The sequence below is a fragment of the Alexandromys fortis genome, unplaced genomic scaffold (assembly GCF_014885135.2).
Source record: "Alexandromys fortis isolate MF-2015 unplaced genomic scaffold, M_Fortis_MF-2015_v1.1 scaffold_26, whole genome shotgun sequence".
Classification (NCBI taxonomy): Eukaryota; Metazoa; Chordata; class Mammalia; order Rodentia; family Cricetidae; genus Alexandromys; species Alexandromys fortis.
The window spans coordinates 3,149,702-3,172,123 of record NW_026067894.1 but is presented as its reverse complement, the minus strand read 5'-3'; the positions used below and the strand labels follow the sequence as shown (position 1 = coordinate 3,172,123).

At 49.8% G+C, this 22,422-nt stretch overlaps 1 protein-coding gene across 1 annotated transcript in view; it reads right to left on the bottom strand.

The window, feature by feature from the left end:
- Positions 1–563: 563 nt before the first annotated feature.
- Pla2g5 (phospholipase A2 group V) overlaps positions 564–22,422 on the bottom strand; it is a 77,710-nt gene continuing 55,851 nt past the window's right edge. The window contains 4 exon segments of the mRNA XM_050155121.1: positions 564–2,380; positions 3,069–3,175; positions 9,825–9,969; positions 11,727–11,776. Coding sequence (XP_050011078.1) covers positions 2,259–2,380; positions 3,069–3,175; positions 9,825–9,969; positions 11,727–11,776 — 424 coding nt within the window. The 3' untranslated portion in view covers positions 564–2,258.

Sequence of the window (22,422 nt, the reverse complement as noted above, 5' to 3'; positions counted from 1 at the left end):
CCCCCTCCCTCTCCAGTCTGAAGAGCAGTCAGGATTCCCAAGTGCCCAGGGTGATGTCCCCAGTTATTTCCTTGGGCAGCTGAGGATAGGGAACCTGAAATGACCCTATCCAATAGCCATATTGATGAGTATCTTGCTTATCACCATAGAACCTTCATCTGGCGATGGATGGAGATAGAGACAGAGACCCACACTTGAACACCGGACTGAGCTCCCAAGGTCCCAATGAGGAGCAGAAGGAGGGAGAACATGAGCAAGGAAGTCAGGACCACGAGGGTTGCACCCACCCACTGAGACAGTGGGGCTGATCTATTGGGAGCTCACCAAGGCCAGCTGGACTGGGACTGAAAAAGCATGGGATAAAACTGGACTCTCTGAACATGGCGGACAATGAGGGCTGATGAAAAGCCAAGGACAATGGCACTGGGTTTTGATCCTACTTCATGTTCTGGCTTTGTGGGAGCCTAGCCAGTTTGGATGTTCACCTTCCTAGACCAGGAGGAGGGGGGAGGACCCCAAGGTTTCCACAGGGCAGGGAACCCTGGCTGCTCTTTTTTTTTTTAAATTTTTAATGAGTCCACAGTCAGCTTTTTTTATTATTATTTATAATGAGTCCTGGTGATCCAATCCAGATCTTCATGCTTGCTCGAAGCTGGCTCTTTACCAGCTGAGCCATCTCTCCAGCCCCTCCCTCACCCCGATTTTGAAATTTCCACGTGTGAAATCAGCTCATGAGGCCCACTCTGGTGTTGTTTAAATATAGTCACTAGCGTATGCCGAAAACGTGTGAATTTGGGGTGATCTCATGTAATTAACTTTACTTAGAAAATTTTCAAACACTGGAGTTCTCAAGTGTTCTGCGCATATTTTGGAGACATGAGTGAAGGAGCCTGGGTCCTTCCTCGGGAAGAGCCCTCCTTTATTGTTGGACAATGCATCTCTCCTTCCTGTGATACTGGTGTGAGAAAGCTCTGTCTTTCACAAAGTGATAGATAATAGGGATTTTCAATGTCCCTAACTTGGTGAAAAATGAACAGGCTGCTAACCTGTTCTTCCAGCCTCCTTGACTCTCAATTTAAACCATGTCCCCCACCCAGTGACATCTCAGGACTCCAGCACCCCTGTGTCTGCACCAGGTGAGCGCTAGGAGTCCCATTTCAGTTAGCTAACTGTCACTCTTTGAGACACAGTCTCATGTAGTCTAGGCTGCTCTCAAACTTGCTAAGGAACAGAGGCTGACCTTGAACCCGGACTCCCCTGCCTCCTCCACCTACCAGGTGCTGGGATTAGGGGTGTGCACCCATATGCTCCCGGAAGGAGTCTTGTTTTCTATTTCGAGGAAGGTCAGAGGGATTCAGACTACCCGGAGGTTCAAACCCACCCAGCTGCAGAAGCCAGGGCTGGGAGCTGGATGCTGCCCTCTCTAGCCAGGGTGAGTCCTAGGTAGTACAGGACTGTGCTTCATCTTCCTCTAGAAGAAGCGTGAGCTCCAGGTCTGGTTTGAAGAATGCCAAGGCTTAAGAAAATGAACTCAAACAAAACTTGAAAGGCAGCCGGGCAGAGGTGGCACACACCTTTAATTCCAGCACTTGGGAGGCAGAGGCAGGCGGATCTCTGTGAGTTCAAGACCAGCCTGGTATACAAGAGCTAGTTCCAGGACAGAATCCAAAGCTACAGAGAAACCCTGTTTTGAAAACAAAACAAAACAAAACAAAACAAAAAAAAAACTTGAAAGGCTAAGAAGGCTCCCATCTGTTTCCACCTCCATCCCTAAGGGCATGCAGGTGCTGCAGGGAGTTACAAAGGTTTAGGCAATCCTACCCCAGCCCTATCAGAGGGAATGCTAGGGGTGTTTACTAGCCTTGCAAATGGGTTTATTTAATATCTACATAGCAGATTTATAGAGTTAATTTGGCTTCTACTCGAGTAAAAGGTCTCTGGAGGGTGGTAATGTCAGTTCGGTTCCAGAAATTGAAAGAAAAGTCAACACAGCGCTGACCTGCAGCTGGGGGAGCTCCCAGGCCCAGAGCCAACTTCACAAATGCCAGCTCAGCCATCCTGGGAGTTTGCCAAGCCGGGATCAGAGTCCCTCTCTAGGACCTTGGAGGATGGGGTGTTGTCCTGGGGTGCTGCCCAGCCCAGTGGCACACAGACCCACAGAGGAAGACAGATCCAAGACCTTGGGGCGTGCATCAGGAATACAGCAGAGGGGGCCTCCACTGTGGGAGAAACCCCCAGAGCAGAGCCCACACAGGGCATTAGCAGAGGAAGTTGGGGTAATACTGATAATAAGGATTGTAGCTCCAGAGGTTTCTCCGCAAGCAGTAGACCAGCATCCGATCACAGGCACAAAGCCTCGTTGAACAGAAGGACCCATATTCTACAAAACAGACACCAAGTGCCAAGTGAGCACAGGAAAATTGTGCCCCACAAACACTGACTTGTTCAAAGTCATATCAGAGGGTGTCTTCTAGTCTGCGTAGACACCCCCACACACATCTGTGTTCTGCTCTGAGGGATCTCAGAGTGGGTGGAGGAGGAATCTGCACCAGGGTGGTACAGAATCTGATGGGAGAGCTGCTGAGTTAGGGAGATGTGTAATCTGATGGAGGAGGCTCAGCTCCTGAACTAGAGGGCCAAGATCTTGAGGTTTCCATTCAGTCTGGTGGAACAGACACATGCCCTTTGGGTGGAGTGCCTAACTTGAGGGTGGAGACAGTTTCTGTGGGAGACGTTAAACAGAGATGCACCTGGGCCTGGCTGTGAACTCAGGGCCTTGGGCATGAGCCCCTCCTGCTGAACACTGGCAAACCTTTGAGCTTCAGTTACACATGGGAAATAAGGGAGGTGAAACCTACTCTGTCCAGAAAGAGGAAATCTGCAAGCCCACAGTACCTAGCAAATAGTGGGTCTAAACCAGGCCCACCCTTCCCCGGGCCCACCCTTCCCCAGAACCCTAGAAAGGCTGCAACAGCCCGTGCCTCTCATCCTCACTCTGCCTCCCAAGATACAAGCTGGCCCATCCCTTGGGCAGCATGATTCCCAGTCTGAATGGGATGCCCACTTACCGCAGATGACCTGGCCCTGTGTGACTCTGTAGTCATAGACCTGAGTCCGGATGCCACAGCCTTTCTCCTCCAGTTCCCCATAGCAGCGGTCATGCACCCAACAGCACCTGTCAAAGTGAGAGATGGGGACACTGGGTGGAGAGGCACCCTCCTGACCTCCGTGCCTGGGAGAGATTCCAAGGTGAGAGGAAGTTCAAGTCAAATCTAAACAAAATTAGAGCCAGAGATGCTGGGGGGGGGGGGGGGGAGAGACACACGATGATGTGGTGCTTGGCTGTTTAAGTTCTCTCTGAAGGACTTTCTAACCTCCCGCTCCTACGAGAGGGTCTCTCCTTGTTCTGCATGCACCCCAAGCTTTATGCCGCTTGCCTGAGAACACAGATGCCTGGGACAAAGTTGGACTTTCTTAGAGACGGCGACAGTTCAGGCAAGATGCTCTACATAGAAGGCCTGCCTAGTAACAGCACCTCCACCAATGAACCAACACTAACACTTGCCTCTGGGGCTCTACAACCAATGAGCTTGGTATCTAAGCAGCTTATGTAAAAGCTCTGGTTCTCCTGCTAATTAAAACTTCCCCTTATCTCACCCTCCTTGAATAGGCCCATGGTGTCTGCGGCAGCGTGCGTATTCTCCTTACAGCGCACCCTGTCCCCAAATCAATAGCCATTCTTCGGAGATTCTCTCTGAATGTTATTTAGGCTGACATCCCGAGCAGGTGCGAAACTACAACCGTATCCCTCTAGCAGAAGCTGTGGCTGTGTGAGCTGGCAGGGATGGGGTCTGGTAAGTTAGCCCCTGTCACCCACTAGAACTGTCACTGATCAGAAGCTCACTGGCCTGTTTCTGCCTCCTGATGGCTAGGTGGAGTGTGTAGGTGTGACGGTTTGAATGAAAATGGCCCCCATAGGCTCACAGGGACTGGCACTATCAGGAGGTGTGTTCTTGTTGGTGTAGGTAAGGCCTTGCTGGAGGAAGTTTCAAATGCTCAAGTCAGTCCCAATGTCACTCCCTGACTGGCCCTTGCTAATCCAGATGTAGATCTCTTAGCCACCTCTCCAGTGCCGTGTCTGCCTGCCTGCCTCTGCCATGCTCCCCTCTGAACTGCAAATCCAAATTCAACACTTTCCTTTATTAGAGTTGCCTTGGTCACGGTGTCTCTTCACAGCAACAGAACTCTAAGACAGGAAGTCGGTACCAGGGACTGTGGTACTGCCGTGACAGGCTGGGTCATGCTTTTGTCTGGAGGAACATGCAACACTTTGGGACTTTGTACTAGAAAAGTGACTGGACACTTTAAGCGGGGCTTAATGGGCCATACTAGTGGCTAATGGAAGACAGGGGTGCTGAGGGTGATTTGAATGATGGAGGGGTTTATTGAAGCATAAGAGGGTTCAATATGCCGCCTAGAGACTGCTCTTGTGTTACAGAATATGACTGCTTTCTGCCCTTGTTCAAGAAATATCTGCCTGAAGCTCAATTGAATAGCTATGAATTACCAGCTTTGGCAGTAATTTGGCAGAAAAGAGGAGTTTTCAAGACTACTTAATATCGGTTGTGTTGCTTGGTTATTACTGGCCAGTCTTATGCAGATCTATAGTGAAAAGGAGCAAGCTGAGTAAGGAAAAATTGGGGGGGGGGGAGTACAGTTTGAGGTGAAAGGGGAAACCAGAAAATATAATGGAGCTAAGTCCTGTATTCAAGGAGATCAAAGCCTGATACTAGAGGGAATAAAGGGGGTGGTGACCTCAGAGAAAGACCCCACCCAGCTAAGCTTCCAACTTGTGTGAAGAAATTAAAGGAAAGTTTAAGGCCAGGTGTGGTGGCACACACCTTTAATTTGAGCACTGGGGAGGTAGGATTAAGTAGGTTTTAGAGTTCAAGGCCAGCCTGGTTTCAGAACAGCCAAGCACAGGCAGTGAAGGAGACCATCAACACCAGAAAACTGGGGTTTGAACAAGGGGCCCATGTTCCAGCCCCAGCAAGCAGAAGAACCTGGCAGCTTCAGCCACGTGGTTCTGGCTTTAGAGTTAAGAATACAAGAAAGGGGCTGTGCAGTCTCCCTCCCAACTGAGGGAGGCCCACTGAGGCCAGGTTTATGTTAGCGGTGCCCCTGCAAGGAGGTCTGGAAGTGCCATTGAATGAAGCTGTGAAGGTGAAGCCTGGATTGCCTTGGAGACCCCAAGATGTTGGAGATGCCAGAGCCATGGGACACCTGCTGAGGACAGCTGCCACAGGGAGTGGAAATGGCCCAAGAGAAAGAAGTGTATTGCAGTCAACAAAGCTGAAAGGAGTCGGAGATCTGAAGAACATTTTGACATCAGATGTGGAACTGCAGAGTTTGACGTTTCCTGCTGGTTTTTGGTCTTGCGTTGGTCCAATATTTCCTCATTACACTCCCTTCCCTATGTTTTAGAATGGTAATGTATATCCTGTGCCATTCTATGTTAGAAATTTGTGATATGATTTTATTTTGATTTTATTCAGGATTACACTGAAGAGATTGAACCTCAGAAGAAACTTTGACCTTTAGGTTTTTAAGCAATGTTGAGACTGTGATAGACTATGAGGACTTATTGCATTGGACTGAATGCATTTCTGCATTATGATATGGCTACAAGTCTATCAGGGCCAGGGAATGACTTGAATGAAAAAGATCCCCATAGGCTCGTAGGGGCTGGCACTATTAGGACTCTGGTGTGTTCTTGTTGGGAGTAGGTGTGGCATTGTTGGAGGAAGTGTGTCGGGGTTGGGCTTAGAGGTTTCAAATGCTCAAGCCAGGCCCGGTGTCTCTCTCTGCCTGCTGTGTGCTGATATAGAACTCTCAGCTACCTCTCCAGCACCACGACTGCCTGCATGCTTCCATGTTCCTGTCCTGATGATAATGGACTAAACCTCCAAACTGTAACCCAGCCCCAGTGAAATGTTTTCCTTTATTAGAGTTGCTATGGTCATGGCAATAAAACCGTAACTATGACAGTAAGGCAATGGTTAGGCTATATTTCCCAGACTTCTTTGCAGGTGGGTATGATGACTACATGGCCAGGTTCTAGCCAAAAGTGATGTACATGGCTTCTACACCTATCACAAAAACCTCCTGTGTGTTTTCCGCTTCTCTTTCTCCATCTTTAAATGGAAGAAATGACCCAGCGGAGGAAAGGTGAACCTCAAGAGGGGATGTACTTTAAGTTTGTTAAACAATACAGGTTACATAATACACACGAATAAAAATTTAACTTCTAGTGTGTTATATGTGGTATCTTCATTTGAGTATTTATAGTTTTATTATTTTATATGTGATTGTGCTTTGCCTACATGTATGTTTGTACTCCACACATGTGCCTGAGGCCCAAGGAGGCCAGAAGAGGGTATCATATCCCCTGGAACTGGAGTTACATGTATTTTATTTTTTTGTTTGGCAGAAAACTTGAGGCTGTCCAGGGAAACACCTGGTTCCTTCTACTAATAATACCTGATTTATATGCTGTATTCGTTATTAATAAATGAGTTGATGGATATAGTCCATCAACTATAACTAAGTAACTAATTCTGTAATTGATAATATATTATCAGTTTCAATAATTGTAAAAAAAATCCATAATCCATAGTTTAGCCAGGCATGGTGGCACATGCCTTTAATCCCAGCACTTGGGAGGCAGAGACAGTTGGATCTCTATGAGTTTGAAGGCAACCTGGTCTACAGAGCAAGTTCCAGGACAGCCAGGGATACACAGAGAAACCCTGTCTCAAAATAAATAAATAAATAAATAAATAAATAAATAAATAAATAGTTTCCTTAGTGTAGTAGTTGCTTTCCCTAACACTGTCAAACCCGACAAGAAGCCACCTGAGAGAGGCAGGGCTTGCTTTGGTTTGTGGTTTGAGACAGCACATCATGGCGTGGAAGATGGGACAGCTGGAGCATGGGGCAGCTGCTCACATCACATCTATAGTTGGGAAGCAGAGTGAAGACAGAACGTGGATTTGGCTAAGACACTTCAAGGCCCACCAAAGTGACCCTCTTCTAAAGCTAGGCCCTACCCCAAAGTATTCACTCACATGAGCTTATGAAGGGCATTTCCCATTCAAACTACAATATTTGTGTGTGTGTGTGTGTGTGTGTGTATAAGGGTGTGTGTGTGTGTGTGTGTGTGTGTGTGTGTGTGTGAATGGCAGAGGGGGCTATATCCTGTGTCTCCATCGACCTCTCTCTCTCCTTATTTTTTGAGGCAGGGTCTCTCTCTGGATTCACTGAGTCAACTGGACTGGCAGGCCTACAAGCCCCAGGAATCCACCTGTCTCCACCTCCTCTTGCAGTGGCATCCAGCTTGTTTATTTGGATTCTGGGGAACCTAACTCAGTTCCTCGTGCTTGTACAGCAAGGACTTGGCTGACCGAGTCATCTCTCTAGTCCCGTGTCTATAAATGTCTATATAAGATTACATATTAAGCTGAACAGGAGTTTGTAATGATGTGTTCAACTACAATCCCTTATAACGTAGGCCATTCTAGCCTTCTCCTTACTTATTATCCATAGAGCCTCACTTCAGCTTGGCCCCAACTCCTTGGTGTCCATTTGACGTCATCTGTCACGGAACCCACTGGCATCAGAACTGTGAACTCTGTACACTGGGTTTTCCAAAGAACAACATCTCCTGTCTCACACAGTCTTCTAGAATGGTGACACTCCCCTATCAAAAGGTAGAATCCAGATCCTTCCTCTCTTTTCAAGATGACATATAGTAACTAAGTGTACTGATGGGCACAACATGGTACTATACATTCCACTGAAATTGTTCATCTTGACTGTCAGCTTGACTGGATTAATAGCTCTCTGGGAGATTATAGATTCTTGGATGTGTCTATGAGGGATTCTCTAGTGGTTAGATCATGGGGGCCAATGAATGGGTTCATCCACTGATGGATTCAGAATACAATGGCATTATTAGGATGTGGGCAAAGGCGGAAGGAGGACCTAGTTGAATGAAGTGGGTGATAACCTTGCCCAGTCATCTTTCTGTATCCTTCACTCTGCTTCCTGTTCACCATGAAGGGGCTCCGGTGGCAGACATTCCCACCATCATATCCTGTCTCAAAACAGGCCCAGAAACATGGACCCAAGTGACCATGCGTGGAACACTTTGAAATTATGCGCCAGAATAGCTGATTATGCTATCACAGTGAGCGAGAGAGAATAGTAACTAAAGTAACCATGACATTGCATAGCCATCATAGTGATGCAAATCACTTACCCATCACTTCAAACACACATTTCTTTGTGGTGAGACCGTCGAGATCTCTCTTGGGCTGCTCATCTCCTGAGTTGCTCACTGCCCATTGACTGCAGTCATAGAACATTGGTGCTTATTCCTCCTCTGTTACATCTGTGCACTCATTGGCTAGCTATGTCTCCTCCCGTTCCATCTGTGCACTCATTGGCTAGCCTAGGTCTCCTCCTGTTGCATCTGTGCACTCATTGGCTAACCTAGGTCTCTTCCAGTTACATCTGTGCACTCATTGATTAGCCTAGGTCTCTTCCCAATGCATCTGTGCACTCATTGGCTAGCCTAGGTCTCCTCCCAAAGCATCTGTACACTCATTGGTTATCTTAGGTCTCCTCCTGTTGCTTCTGTGCACTCATTGGCTAGCCTAGGTCTCTTCTCTCGATCTTTTGTTGCTGGGCCAATTAAGAGGGCTGCATAAGGAACACTGTGGAACATTGGAAGTCTAGAATAAAAATACTATCTTTTATTGTTGTTGTTGAGACAGGGTCTTGCCATGCAGCTGGGGCTGACCTAGAACTTGCTATACAGCTCACATCAGCTTCAGACTCTTGCTCTTACTGCCTCTAGCTCTCCAGGACTGGGATTGCAGGCTCACACTCCCACATCCTCCTTCATCTTGTAGTTTGGGAATGTTTGTTCACAACTCCCCAAGAGTCCACCATGCTGTTAGAAAGTCAAGACAACCCTGCAAATGACTTGTAGAAAGGGCCTGAGGCTCTACCTACAGACAGCAACAACCCAACTCATAGCCATGATCCACCTGTGGTGTGGATCAACCCGCCCCAGCCAGACTTTGCAAAAGGAAAATGAACAGATAGGAGCCATTCTGCCATGGCCTCCCCAGACATCAGGTTCATGGTCAAAGTAAACAATTGTGTTTGCATTAAGCCAACACGTAAGGATCATTTGTTATATTTCAATAAACCAAGAGACAAATTAGGCCAATGAGATCTTGGGACTCTTGGGAGTTACGTGGCATATCTTTAAAAGCAGTTTAATTCTTCTGAGTCTTAGTTCTACTTATTTTAAAGATTTATTTTAGAAGCCAGATGTAGGGGTGCACTCCTTTAATTCCAGCACTAGGGAGACAGGTCTTTGTGAGTTCGAGGCCAGCCTGATCTACAGAATGAGTTCTAGGACAACCAGAGCTACATAGTGAGACCCTGTCTCGAAAAAGTTAAATAAAAAAAAATAGTTTCAGGTGTGTGTGTGAGAGAGAGAGTGGCGGGGAGTGCACTGGTGGCCAAAGAGGCCTGAGGCATCAGGTCCCCTGCAGCTGGAGTTACAGGTGGTTGTGAGCTGACTAACATGGGTGCTGAGAACCAAGCTCAGGTCCCCTGCAAGAGAAGTGTGCATTCTTAACCACTGAGTCATCTCTCTGGTCCTGAGCCTCAGAGGTAGACTAGACACAGAATCAGAGGGGGTAATGAAGGCAGAGCCCAGAGCATTAAAGGTAGTCATGTCAACTCACCGATCAGTCCCATCCTTGGGGGTTCCTTTGCCGCCCCAGCCACAGTAGCAGCCATAGAAGCCTTAGTTCATTATTGGATCCTTTCCAGTCACTTCCTCGATCATGGACTTCAGTTCTAGGAAGCCTCCTGTCACTGCAGGCACACCTGGAAAACAGCCCAAGCCCCCAGGTGACACTGGGCACGCTGTAGCAATCACTGGCCTCCCCTCCCACCTGCTCTTATTCTCTCAGTTAATGGGAGGAGGGCCAGGCAGATGACAGCAAGTGACCTGGAATTAGAAGTTGTTAAAAGTTTGTTAGCTGGACAGTGGTGGTATAGGTGGCCTACAGCCTGATAGGCCAGCCTGGTCTACAGAGCTAGTTCCAGGATAGCCAGGACTACACAAAGAAACTGTGTCTTGAAACCTGCACCCCAGAAAAGAGTTTGCACTTGGGGGCCGGGGGGATGTGACTCACTTGACAAAGGGATCACCTAGCATGCATGAAGACCTAGTTTTGACCACCAGCACTTTGCAAACCTGTAATCCTAGCACTCACAAGGTGGAAGAAGAAGGTTTAGAAGTTCGCGGTCATCCTTGACTACATAGCTAGTTCAAGACCAGTCTGGGTTATATGAGATAATTTCTTTAAAAAAAAAATCAAAAATTGAATTTAGGAGCAGAGTTTGGAGCCAGCTCCCTTGCGTTACAAATTGGGAAACTAAGGCTCCTATAATTCTAGAAGGAAGTATCTTGCCTAGGATTTTCAATGTAAGGAGTCAGGGGCTCCTTCTCTGCCTTGGATCTCAAGTTCCTCCTAGGATCTCCAGATAGCTGGCAATACACCAAAGAGCAGAGTTGCCCATCAGGGACTTGTATGAGGGGTGAGGGGGCTACAATGAAGCCTGAAGTCCGATTATTGTGCCAGGCCCTCAGACCTTAGCATGACTGACTCCATGAGGGAAGAACCATTTGAACCACAAAACTCAGCACATAGACAGCGCCGCCTGCCAAAATGAAAACAATGGCCTAATTCACCAAAGTCCATCAAAGTTCTGGGAAAGTTTCTACATGCACTAACCTTGCTTTTTAGCTTCTGTTGGTTCCTCTTCTGGCTAACTGTTCTTGCTAACTGAAGTCTGTCAAGCCAGGATATGGTTTTTGTACTTAAAAGCACACCCAGGGAAAAGTTCAAGGCTATACTGTGATCACCCAGTGTGGCTGCCAGCCCACTGGTAGACTTTCTACTGACTTAAACCCAGGTCCAAGCAGTCTTCTCTGAGGGCTGTCCTACAACTTTTCAGAACCTTCCAGATGGGGTTGTATGCAGAAATACTGAACAGAGAATGACTCCAGAATCATCAATCATCAGCTGGAGTCAGTCTATCTATCTATCTATCTATCTATCTATCTACCTACCTATCTATCTATCTATCTACCTACCTACCTACCTATCTATCTATCGTCTATCTATCTATCAATCAATCAATCATCAATCTATCCTTCATTGAACCTAATGCACCACCATGCTGCAAGAGCCCTGCTGCTGAGCCGGCCCCCAGCCCAGGGCTGGGATATTTCGGAAGGATTTTGTGCTCTACTTTATTCTCGCTGTTTGTCCTTATTCTATTTTTACACTTCGAGGGGATCTCTGCCTCCCACATTCACAAGCTCTGCGTCTTCATGTTCATAGCCTTCACACCCTGACCTACAGTATCCAAATCCTGCCACAGCACCATGTCCACCAGCGCAAACCCAGGGGCCCAGGGAGATCAAGGCCTTGGCTGATATCTTTGTTCGCCCCGTCAGGACTGAGCTGAGACTCAGACGTAGGTCTCTGAGCTTCATAGGCTGCTGGTCACCTTTCTTTCCTCTACCCATCACTCCCAAGGTTGGGGGAGGAGGTCAAGGAGCCAACACTTACTGCAGATCAGGAACCAAACCAGTGTGAGGAGGCCCTTCATCTCTTGGGTTCTGGAAAACAAAACACATCCCATCGTGTCTTTTAAATCATCGCTGCTGAGGCCTGTTCGGTCCCCACCCAGCTCCAAATTAGGTCTGGGTGTTCCCTCCCTCATTGGGTAATCCACAGACTGCTCCAGCCGGAAAAGACAGGCAAAGCCTACAGGCCTCGATCCACCGAATTCCCTGGAAACAGAAGGCCATTATTGACTCTACCATAAGTGGGGGTGACAAGTGCCCCCTTGGCAGACGTGTAAATGGATATTGCTGGCACAAGATTAAGGGCAGGAACTGGCAGACCCTAGACCCAGCTAAGAACCAGTGTGGCGGGCTGCTGGTGAGGTGGCTTGGTGGGTAAAGGTGCCTACTACCCAAGCCTGGTGACTTGAGTTTGACCCCTGGGACCTCCGTGGTAGGAGAGAACTGATTCCCACAAGTTGTCCTTTGATCTCCAGGAGCACACCTTTATACATACACACCGTGCACCAAATAGAATGTAAATAATGGGCAGAGGGAGCTGGGGCGCTGAGGGAGGAGGAGCTGGAGCACGGAGAGCAGAGGGAGCTGGGGTGCTGAGGAAGGGGGAGCTGGGGCGCTGAGGGAGTAGGAGCTGGAGCACGGAGAGCAGAGGGAGCTGGGGTGCTGAGGAAGGGGGAGCTGGGGCGCTGAGGGAGTAGGAGCTGGAGCACGGAGAGCAGAGGGAGCTGGGGTGCTGAGGAAGGGGGGAGCTGGGGCGCTGAGGGAGGAGGAGCTGGAGCACGGAGAGCACAGGGAGCTGGAGCATTGAGGGAGGAGGGAGCTGGAGCACGGAGGGAGCTGGAGCACTGAGGGAGGAAGGAGCTGGCACTTGTATCCTTCTCCTGAAGTTCACAGGACTGATGTCTCTGAGTTCCCTGATGGTCATTTGAGGGCTGTAGCTGTTGGTCTGGGCACTATTTCTGCTCTGAGAATGGGGACTGGCCAGACAGTTGCTCTGGAATGGAGTCCAGGACTCAAGGTGAGTCCTGGCCATTGGGGGCTTCACTATGGCTTTGTGGCCCCAAGGCACACTGCAGGTCTTCTGAGTCTACAGGTGTCACTGTTTCCATGGGAACGAGGAGGCTCGGAAACTGCCTGGAATCTGCCAGAGGTCACTCAGCGCATGGAGTCGAATCGGAATGTGAACCCGGGCCTGACCCCTCTCTACACTGTGCCAGCCGTCCTAGAGAAGCAGTCTCTCAACCCTGGCATTCTGTCTTCCATGAAACTCATCCTCTAGGACTCCCGCCTTAGGGTCTGTCTTTAGCAAAAACACAATTCCTGGCTGGAAGTTTGCTGGCAGTCCTGGACAATAGACAGAGGAAAGGTTTCAAAGGCGGCCTCTAGAAGGTTCCTCTGCCAGTAGCTGTCTGCTTCTCCGATCCAAGAATCCCTGATCCTTGAGTGGTCACAGCTGTTCAGCTGGTCTGTAGCCAGCTAGGACTTCCTTTCAGATGCCACATAGTCTCCAAGCCCCCAGGTGGCCGGGTCTCTGTGCCGGTGCTCTCTGCCCAGGTCCCTGGCACCCCCCAAAGGCCTGGCCTCCAAACACAGCATTTTAGACTCCCGGAACTTCTGGCTACTGAGCTGGCCTTTGTCCAGGAGCACCTCTGAGCTCCAAGAGCCTTCCTGAGAGTGCTGTCCCCACACAGCCTGTGCTCTGAGGCCTCCAGGCACCCAGATCAAACTGCCTGAGACACAAGTTTCCACAGCCATCCCCTCTGCTGCTTTCCTGAGATTGTTCTGAAGTAAAGACACCAGAGCCACACACTGGGCATCTCCAATGTGCCAGACACCAACCATGTCACTCCCAAGCCAGTCACGGCCTTGACATGGTACATAGCGGGCAAGCCCCTGTCTCTCCTCTTCAGTGGGAATTTATCAGGTGAGAGGATGAATGGAAAACAACTGTTGATTTGACAGATTCAGGAACTGGGAGGCTCAGGCAAGGGACTGGGGAGTTAAAGCCCTTGCTGTGCAAGCATAGGGATGTGAGTGGTTCTAGCACCCACCTAAAGCAAGCTGGGTGTGTTTGCATCTGCCTCTACCCTAGTGCTGTGGGGCACAGCCCCGAGATTGGCTGACTGTCAGCCTGACTCATTCCGGATTCTCCAGATCCACTGAGTGAGTGCCCTGTCTCAGGGAAGTAAGGGGGCAGGGGGATAGAGCAGGCTGCCCAGTACTGCTCTCAGACCTCTGTGCTCACATATAGCATGTGCACACACGCACACACACACATACACGGGAGGGGGAGGGGAATGAGGAGAGAGAGGAGGAGGGAGAGGGAGAGGGAGAGGGGGAGGGGGAGGAACAGGGGGACAGGGGGACAGGGAGAGGGAGAGAGAGAGAGAGAGAGAGAGAGAGAGAGAGAGAGAGAGAGAGAGAGAGAGAGAGAGAGAGAGAGAGAGAGAGAGAGAGAGACCTTGCATGAGTGAAGCAGTTGCCCAAAGGTTTAGCCCAATCTGGTGAATCCCTCCTACTGACTCTCCACTTCTCTGAGTTACCTGGTTAACTCTGTTTTTCTTTTCCTGATTTCTCTTAGTCTTCTTTCCCTCCCCTCCACTCTCCTCCCTCCTCCTCCTCCTCCTCTTCTCTCTATTTTTTCCTCTCTCCCTCCTTTTTCTTTCTTTCGTAGGGGTGCCTGAAATCCAAACTGACTTTGAACTATGTAGCCAAAACTGACATTGATCCCCTTCCACCACCCCTCGACTGCAGGCAGGCACCAACCACCATGGCCAGCTTATATGGCGCTGGGCGGCACCCAGGGCTTCATGCAAGCTGGGCAAGCACTCTGCCAACTGAGCTACATTTCCAGCCCATATATTTTCTTTCATAAAGCTTTGACATCTCAAGGATCTTAACGAATAGAAGGTGCCCGTGTAGGCTAGCCAATTCCTATGCAGCTAGCACCCGGCTCTCCTGTGGGCATGCTTTTCACACGCCAGACAAGCAAGTCAAAACCTTCAGCCCCAGGACCCACACACTTCACCCTCGCAGGCAAATCCAATCAGTGTTAGTCCAGTGGACCCTCGAGAGAAGCCCAGAGCTGCCGAGGCGAATACCACTAGCCAACCCATTCTGCTCCCTCTCTTGCCCTTCAGACTCACACGGATGACAACCCCACCCAGTGTGACCCTTGGCTCTGTAGCCCTCTTCTCCTGTGGACCTGCTCTCCTCACCCGGGACTCTACAGAGCTCCTTGGGCTGCGCCATTGCTGTGCGGAGAAGGAATTCCTTACAAAAGAATTGCAAAAATGAGACACGTTTGGGAGAGGAGCTGGCAGTAGGGCCTGGAGACAGCTGTCCAGCTGACTGTCGCTAGTGCCCAAGGCAGCCCCCAGACAAGGCTGTGGCTTGTCTGTTTTTATCTGATGATCACAGGGACACTGGCAGATAATTTCAGAGTGGAGCAGGGCTGCGATACTGAAAAGGTGGGAAGGCCAAGGCAAACGAAAAGGAAACACAGAGGAGGCTGTAGAAACCAGGGAGCTGCCAAGGTCATGTGAGGAACAGGTCCTTCAAGGCCACATGAGGGAGCCCCGTAAGCCCCAGACCCCCATTCCTATCTCCTGCCTGGAAAAGAATACCATGGTCCAGTCAGCTTTGAGATGACGGCGGTGCACGATGCTGCCTCTGCTCCCCACAGAGGGACAGGCCCCCACTCACCCCTACTGGGCAGCCCCAAGAATGATAGCCTCACCTGAGGGCCCCTCTCTGTCCTCAGTTCCAGAGAATGGGCTGCAGCTGGGCCTACTTGGTTTTAAGCCGGACTTGATGCCTCCCACAAGCTGCCTGGGCCACCTCCAAGATTCCTGGGAACTCAGAGAGGCTCACTTCAAGACCCCCTATTGCTCTTCCCTCTAGAGTCTTGCTGTACGCCTCAGGGCTGGGTAGCTTTGAGGAGAGATCTCCAGGAGGGACTGGCTTGAGCTGAGCTGGTCCAAGGCTGTATTCCCCACCAGAGACGGAGCCGTGGATCCCCACCCAGGCACACTTCCTCTGCGACAGTAGGCCTTTGTGGAACGATCCAGTCTCTGGTTCCTTGTGGTTTCCAGCCACAGTAACAACTTCTATTTTGTTCTGTCTTCTTCGGCCTCAGCTCAGAGCTGGGTCACTCACAACTCTGTCTTCCTTCTCTCCTTCGGCCCCAACTTTCTCCAGAGCCTGTAAAGCCCCCCACCCCCACCCCGGGGACAGTGTAAGATGCCACTTCCCTAGTCCAGCTGGTACCACCGTGGACATCTGACTCACTCACTATGGAATCCTTACACCCAGCTTGTCCTCAGGAGCTACTTAGTAGCTGTGTGACCCTGGGCAAGTAACGAAACCTCTCTGTTTCTTCAGATGAAACACTAAACACAATGACACCCCCCATAAGCCGGTGCTGGACTGTTGGGGAATATTATTTTCAGGTGTGTTGCTTTTGTTTATGCTACATTTGTTTAACTCTGTGAAGCTGTGATTCTTTTGCCTGTCTAAAACACCTGATGGTCTAATAAAGCGCTGAATGTCCGATTGCAAGGCAGGGGCAAGGATAGGCGGGGCTGGCAGGCAGAAGAAGTAGAAGGAGAAGTGAGGATGAGGAGGAGCAACAAGAGAGCGAGGGGAGGAGGACATCAGGGGCCTGCTGGCCAGTCATCCAGTCACCCAGCCAGCCACGGAGTAAGAAGGAAAGTAAGACATACAGAAGTAAGGAAAGGAAAAATCCCAGAGGCAAAAGGTAGACAAGAAATTTAAGAAAAGCTGTCAAGAAACAAGGCAAGCTAAGGCCGGGCACTCATGAATAAGAATAAACCTCCACGTGTGTGATGGGGGGTAGGAGTGGGGGCGCTGAGTGGTAGGCCCTTTAAAAAAAAAACAAAAGAGTAAAGCATCACACCACACTGGACAAGCTAGTAAGTAATGTCACACAGAAGAGGATGTGGCTCAGCGGGTAATGTCACAGCTTCTGCATCTTGGGCTCAAATCTAGACATGGTCACTGACTGAAAACATCGTCTCAAGTAGTTTGCCTGCTTGGAGGAGCTGCCCCAGCCTTAAAGTAACCAGTGCACATATTAATGCTGGTCACAATGGTCAAGGTCGAACACTGCTAGCAAATGAATGAAGGAGTGTTCTAGAAACAGGACAGCGTGCACTAGTGTGAATCCAGATAACTCCATCATCGTCATCATCATCATCATCATCATGGCCATTATCATCTCCTCCTCCTTCTGCTCCTCAGTGCAGCTAAACTGGTTAGCCATCAATCCCAGAGATACCTAGGATGATCAGTGTACACCACCATGCCTGGCTTTATTTTAATGCTAGGGATCAAAGTTGGAGCCTCATTTACTTGTGTGCCAAGCACTCTGCTGCCTGAGCTATCTCCACAGCCCTCCTGACTCTCTACCCGCCTCCCTCCTATCTCTGTCTCTGTCTCTCTCTGTCTCTCTGTCTCTGTCTCTCTGTCTCTCTCTCTCTCGCTCTCTCTCTCTCTCTCTCTCTCTCTCTCTCTCTCTCTCTCTTGCAGCGAGCAACACTCATGACCATTTCTCTCCCTAGGACCTAATCACAGGACCTTCCACATAGCCCTGGGAACTCAACGCCATAAAAAATACTTGTCTACTGTCTGCCAGTGCTGAAGGAGACAGAGCCCCTGCCCTCTGGAGGAGAGAGACCCTTAGCAAAAGCACATGTTCGGCAGTGACACACGCTGCGGCCATCACCATCTCTTCTGCGTTCTCATTCCTCCTCCTTGACCAATTGTCTTCTCCCTGGGGAAGGCTGGGTGGGGGTGCTTGGCCATGGGACATGCAGAGATCAGCAAACAGGTCACAGGAGTTGGTTCTCTTGGAGACAGAAGTCACAGAAGCAGGCTTGGCAGCAAGGCTTTACCTGCTAAGCCAACTTGCCAGCCCCTCAAATCACTTTCTCTATCACAAACACTTGCTGGCCTCACCATCTGATACGGGGCAAAACGGACTAAATAATGGAAGAGAAGACGATATGGATGTGTGCTCTTACATATAACATTTATAATAATGGCAAAGGCAGAACACTGTCAATATAAATGAGTGATAGAATGTTCTAAAAATAGGACACTGTGTACTCATTGGATCGGGCACGTGCATGCACATGTATGGTGTGTGTGTGTGTGTGTGTGTGTGTGTGTGTGTGTAGCAGAGTGCTTGTCTGGCCTGTAGGAATCTCTATGTTTGGGCCCTAGCTCCACTAAAAAAATGGTTCTGGTGGCACACACCTGTAATTCCAGCATCCGGGAGGTGAAGGCAAAGAGGGCCATCCTCAGCTACAATATCAAGTTCAAGGCCAGCCCAAGATATTGAAACCGTATCTCCAAACCAAAAAAGTGCCACCTCCCTTTGCCTCTGACAGCCTTCTATAGCTTTTGTTTTCCTCTAAAGGTCCCATTTCTGGGGAGACACCTCCATGTCCCCTGATCTTCACCCCTCCTGGCCTGGATTCTGCACTGCTTCAAGCCTGGCTCCCTGAGGTTCACTCCTGGGGTGCCCAGGGTATTTCACCTCCTCCAGGCTCTCCCTCTGTTGGCACAAGCCCCTCGGAGTCAGCCCCCTGTCTAGATCCTTCCCTGATCCTGCTACCCCACCCCAACACCCCAGACACAGGCGGACTCCCCGCCACACATACACACCCTGACTCGCTCTCAGGAGTGTCTCTCCTCTCACCCCTGGGTGAGCCCATCAGCGCTCAGGGACTTGCTCTTAGTCTTAGGTGACAGGTGTCTAGGTGGGTGAGAGGGCTAGGCTGAGTTTGGTAGGAGTTTTGACTTAGCAAGATAGGCTTAATGACCAAAGGACAGACTGTGGGAATGAGAGGACGCAGTGCCAGTCAGGGGACCCAAGCTGGCAGTCACACGCCCCAATTCCAATACGCACATTGTCATCCTAGCAGGGAATTTAACAGCTCAGAAGTATAGTTCTCTCACATAAACTATAAGGAAGATATGGCTGCTTCAGCAGTGACAAAGAAAGCCTGAAGAGATGGGTTGGGCTCTTGAGGCCAGAATACCTCTGTGATTCTGTCTGCTCAGTCGCAAGAACAGCTTGTCACACTAAAAGGGTCCTCAGGAAATCCCCATGGGATGAATCAAGTGTCTCATAACATATTTGCTCTCTGGAGTTTTCTGGATCTAAGAGCAGCAGGCCCAAGAAAGGACACCTGGATACCCCTGCTCCAAGATTCCATGCTTCTACAATAATCCTGGCCTTGGAATATGGTTTGTGGCCCCCAGGACAGTTCATCCTGGGATCCCTGGTAGAAAAATCTGCTTGGAGCCCTCCTCCTGCAGGATGTCCTCCAGGATTCCCTCTGCAGGAAGCTGGTGGGACTCAGGAGCATGCTGGACCTCACCATATTCAACCGTGCCCTTGGGTCCTTCCTGCAGGAGGGGTTCCTGCAGATGGTGGCTCAGGAAGGAAAGGGAGAATTCGGGGTATGAGCACCCGCTAGATCCAAAGCCAGGTTGGCATTTGCAGTTTTCTCAAACCGTCTCTGAGTCTTGGGACGCGCGTGGGTGACTACACTCTGTAAGTATGGGATGGAAACCGCAGGGCGGCTGTTGTGGGAGAGCTTGCCGGGAAGACCCAGCTAATGGTAGGGCTTCAGAACCGTGAGCCTGAGCTGCTGCCCAAACACCCAGTGCTTTCGGCTCAGACAAACACGGAAATGGAAAGCTGAGCCCCCGTTAGTCACAAGCATGCAAGATCTCAGGGGTTGCAGAGTGACTGACCCACGACCTTTGCTTACTTTCAGCCCAGACTCTTGTGGAAGCTTGGGTTCTTGGAGCAGGAGTGGCCAGGCATCCTTGCTTTGGCCTAGGTACCAGCCTGCTCTTTTTAGACCCGCCAAATTCCAGAGCGAATGTATGGTGTGTTCTCCTAGAAGGGAGAACATGTGGCTTAGCCCATGCAGGGCTTTTTCAAAACATGTAACCAGGACTGGGACATAGTTCAGTTGGTAAATTACTTGCAATGTAGTCATGAGGACATTAATTCGATCCCCAGAACCCACATTTAAAAAGAAAAACAGACATGATGGCATGTCTCGGCAATCCCAGCATTAGGGAGGCATAGATAAGGGGTCCCTGGGGCTTGTTGGCCAACCAGTCTACCCCACTTGGCAGTTTCAGGCCAGTAGGAGAGTCTGTCTCAAAAGAGAAAGGGTGGACAGAGCGTTAGAACTGACAGCCAAGGTTCTCCTCTGGTCTTCACATATGTAAGTCCTCATGTACCCATCCACACATGAACACACGAACATGCACACACACAAACCAAAAAATATGTAGTAGGCCGCCAATATACCAGTGTTGAAATCTTAAAAAAGACTCTAAATTTCCAACCTCTCTTAAGGCACCTGGCATCCCGTGTTGGCCCCAGTTTCCTGTGTGGCAATCCTCGCCAATCTTCATTGTCTTTAGTCCAGTTTGGCTCATGGGAGCTCCCTGCTGGGGGTATGGGGAATTCTCTAGTGATCTGTCTCAGAGCTCAAAGAGCAAAGATCATCCCTTTGGCCTTCTCACAGTTCAAGTGCTGAGCTCCAAGCCCCATATACAGTAGTCGCTCAAGTCAGTGCACAGTAGAGTTCAGAGGGGTACCCACACAGTAGAGTTCAGAAGGGGTACCCACGCCAGGGGAAGAGGAGACACCTGTATTGAAACCCGCAGGGTGAGGTGGTCAGTTGGCAGAGCTTTCCTACCCTGCTTGAAGCCCTGAGTTCAGTCCCCATTACTGTGTAAGCCAGGCCTGGCGGCAGACGCTGAAGTTCCCAGCACCTGAGAGAACCAGGGAGATCCAAAGTTCAAGGTCACCCTCAGTCACAAGTTCTAGTTAGCTAAGAATACATGAAACCCTGTTTCTAAGGGCATGAACCGGGTGGAGGGCATTGAAATTGAAGGGTATCCGGGGGTAGAAGGAGTGGACTATGCCAGAGCCACAGGCACCTTCAGGGAACTGAAAATAGCTGTGGAAGGGCTGGCATTTAATGAATAACTGCAAGGGAAGAAATTGCTCCTGAAAACCTCCCAGGCTCTGTAGCCAAACACATCCCAAGAGTGGACCATCCCCTGCCATCAGCACCAGGTCCCTGAACTGAGAAGGTGTGTGACCCTGGACAAGTTACTCAATGACCCCATGTCTCAGTTTGCCATCAGGAGTAATGGGGGCCAGTGATTCTTCCCTGTTCTGAGATGACCAGGTGTTTAAGCACGCAGGATGGTGTTGATAAATGTTGCCTATTTTCAGTGTGTGTGTGTGGTGGGAGGACACTCCGGGTTCACTAATCACAGAAAACGATAAACATCTTTAATAGCAAGTAGGGATCCCGGAGGAGCTTTGGGTAGGACAGGCCTAGCATGTAGCTATGGTGTCGCAAGGGACATAGGCGACCAGGCAGAGAAGTTCAGTCTGCTGTCTTTTGTTGTAGAAGGCCTTGATCGACTCCCTAAGAAGTGACTCTGGTTGTTCCAGACTTGAAACACACAAGTGGAGAGGGGTGACACAGCTGTCATCACAGGGGTAACACCACCCCCAAGCCAGTTTCCATGACATCACCTGCAAAGGGCACTTTGAACAAGGTGGCAGAAGAACAAACTATGGGAACTCCAGAAGACCACAGACCACCCTGGAAGGCAGGAAGAAACACAGAGCCCAGCCTTGGCCTAAACAGACTTCCGGAAGAGCAGGGGACATTTGGGTCACAGGACATAGGTAGAGGAAATGGCTGACTGGCCTTGTGAAGGTGGCTCAGGAAACCATTGTCTTCAACTCTCTGAAGGACCGAGGACATCAAGAAGATCACAGATAAAACATGGGGCTCAGATGGACGAACCAACACCAGCTTCCCAGCTTTATGGAGTTGAGGTTTGCCTCAGGCCAAAACAGCTCATCTGTCCTGGGACGAGAATGAGTTGTCAGTGGAGACTGACTCTCTTGTCCCTAGTGTTGCAGGATATTTGCACACTGTGTGAAGATGTATTGATGTGGTTGGTGCAATAAAAAGTTGAATGACCAATAGTTAGGCAGGAGGTAAAGGTGGGACTTCCCGCAGGAGAGAGAACTCTGGGAAGAAGGAAGGCAGATTTGGGAGCCAGTCACAGAGAGGAAGAAGGAGGCAAAAGATGGAAGTGAGCTAACACCAAGTGGCAGAATATAGATTAATATATCTGGGTCAATTTACATTATAAGAGCTAGTTGAGACAAACCTAAGCTAAAGGCCAAGCTTTCATAATTAATAATAAATCTCCATGTCGTTATTGGGAGCTGGCAATCCCATAAAAGACAGTCAGACAAGAAAGTTTGCTACACTATAGGACACTTTCTATCCGCCACTGGTCAGGAAAAGCAGTAAGAAGCGGGATGTAGGGAGGGATAGAGCCAGTGAAACACTCCCCAGTGCTCTATCAAGTCAAACATTGCTACACCTCCATGCTACCCTGTAAAACTGTCCATCAAAGACCCAGGGGTGTGGCTCAGCTGGCAGAGCACTGATCTATACAAAGCCCCATCTGCAGCACTACCTTAATGAGATGTGGTAGTGAACACTGTCAGGAAGCTCCACCCAGCCCTGCTCCTCCCATTCCAGACACCGCCCTTGAGAAAGCCCAGCTTTCCCCCCTCCCCCCCC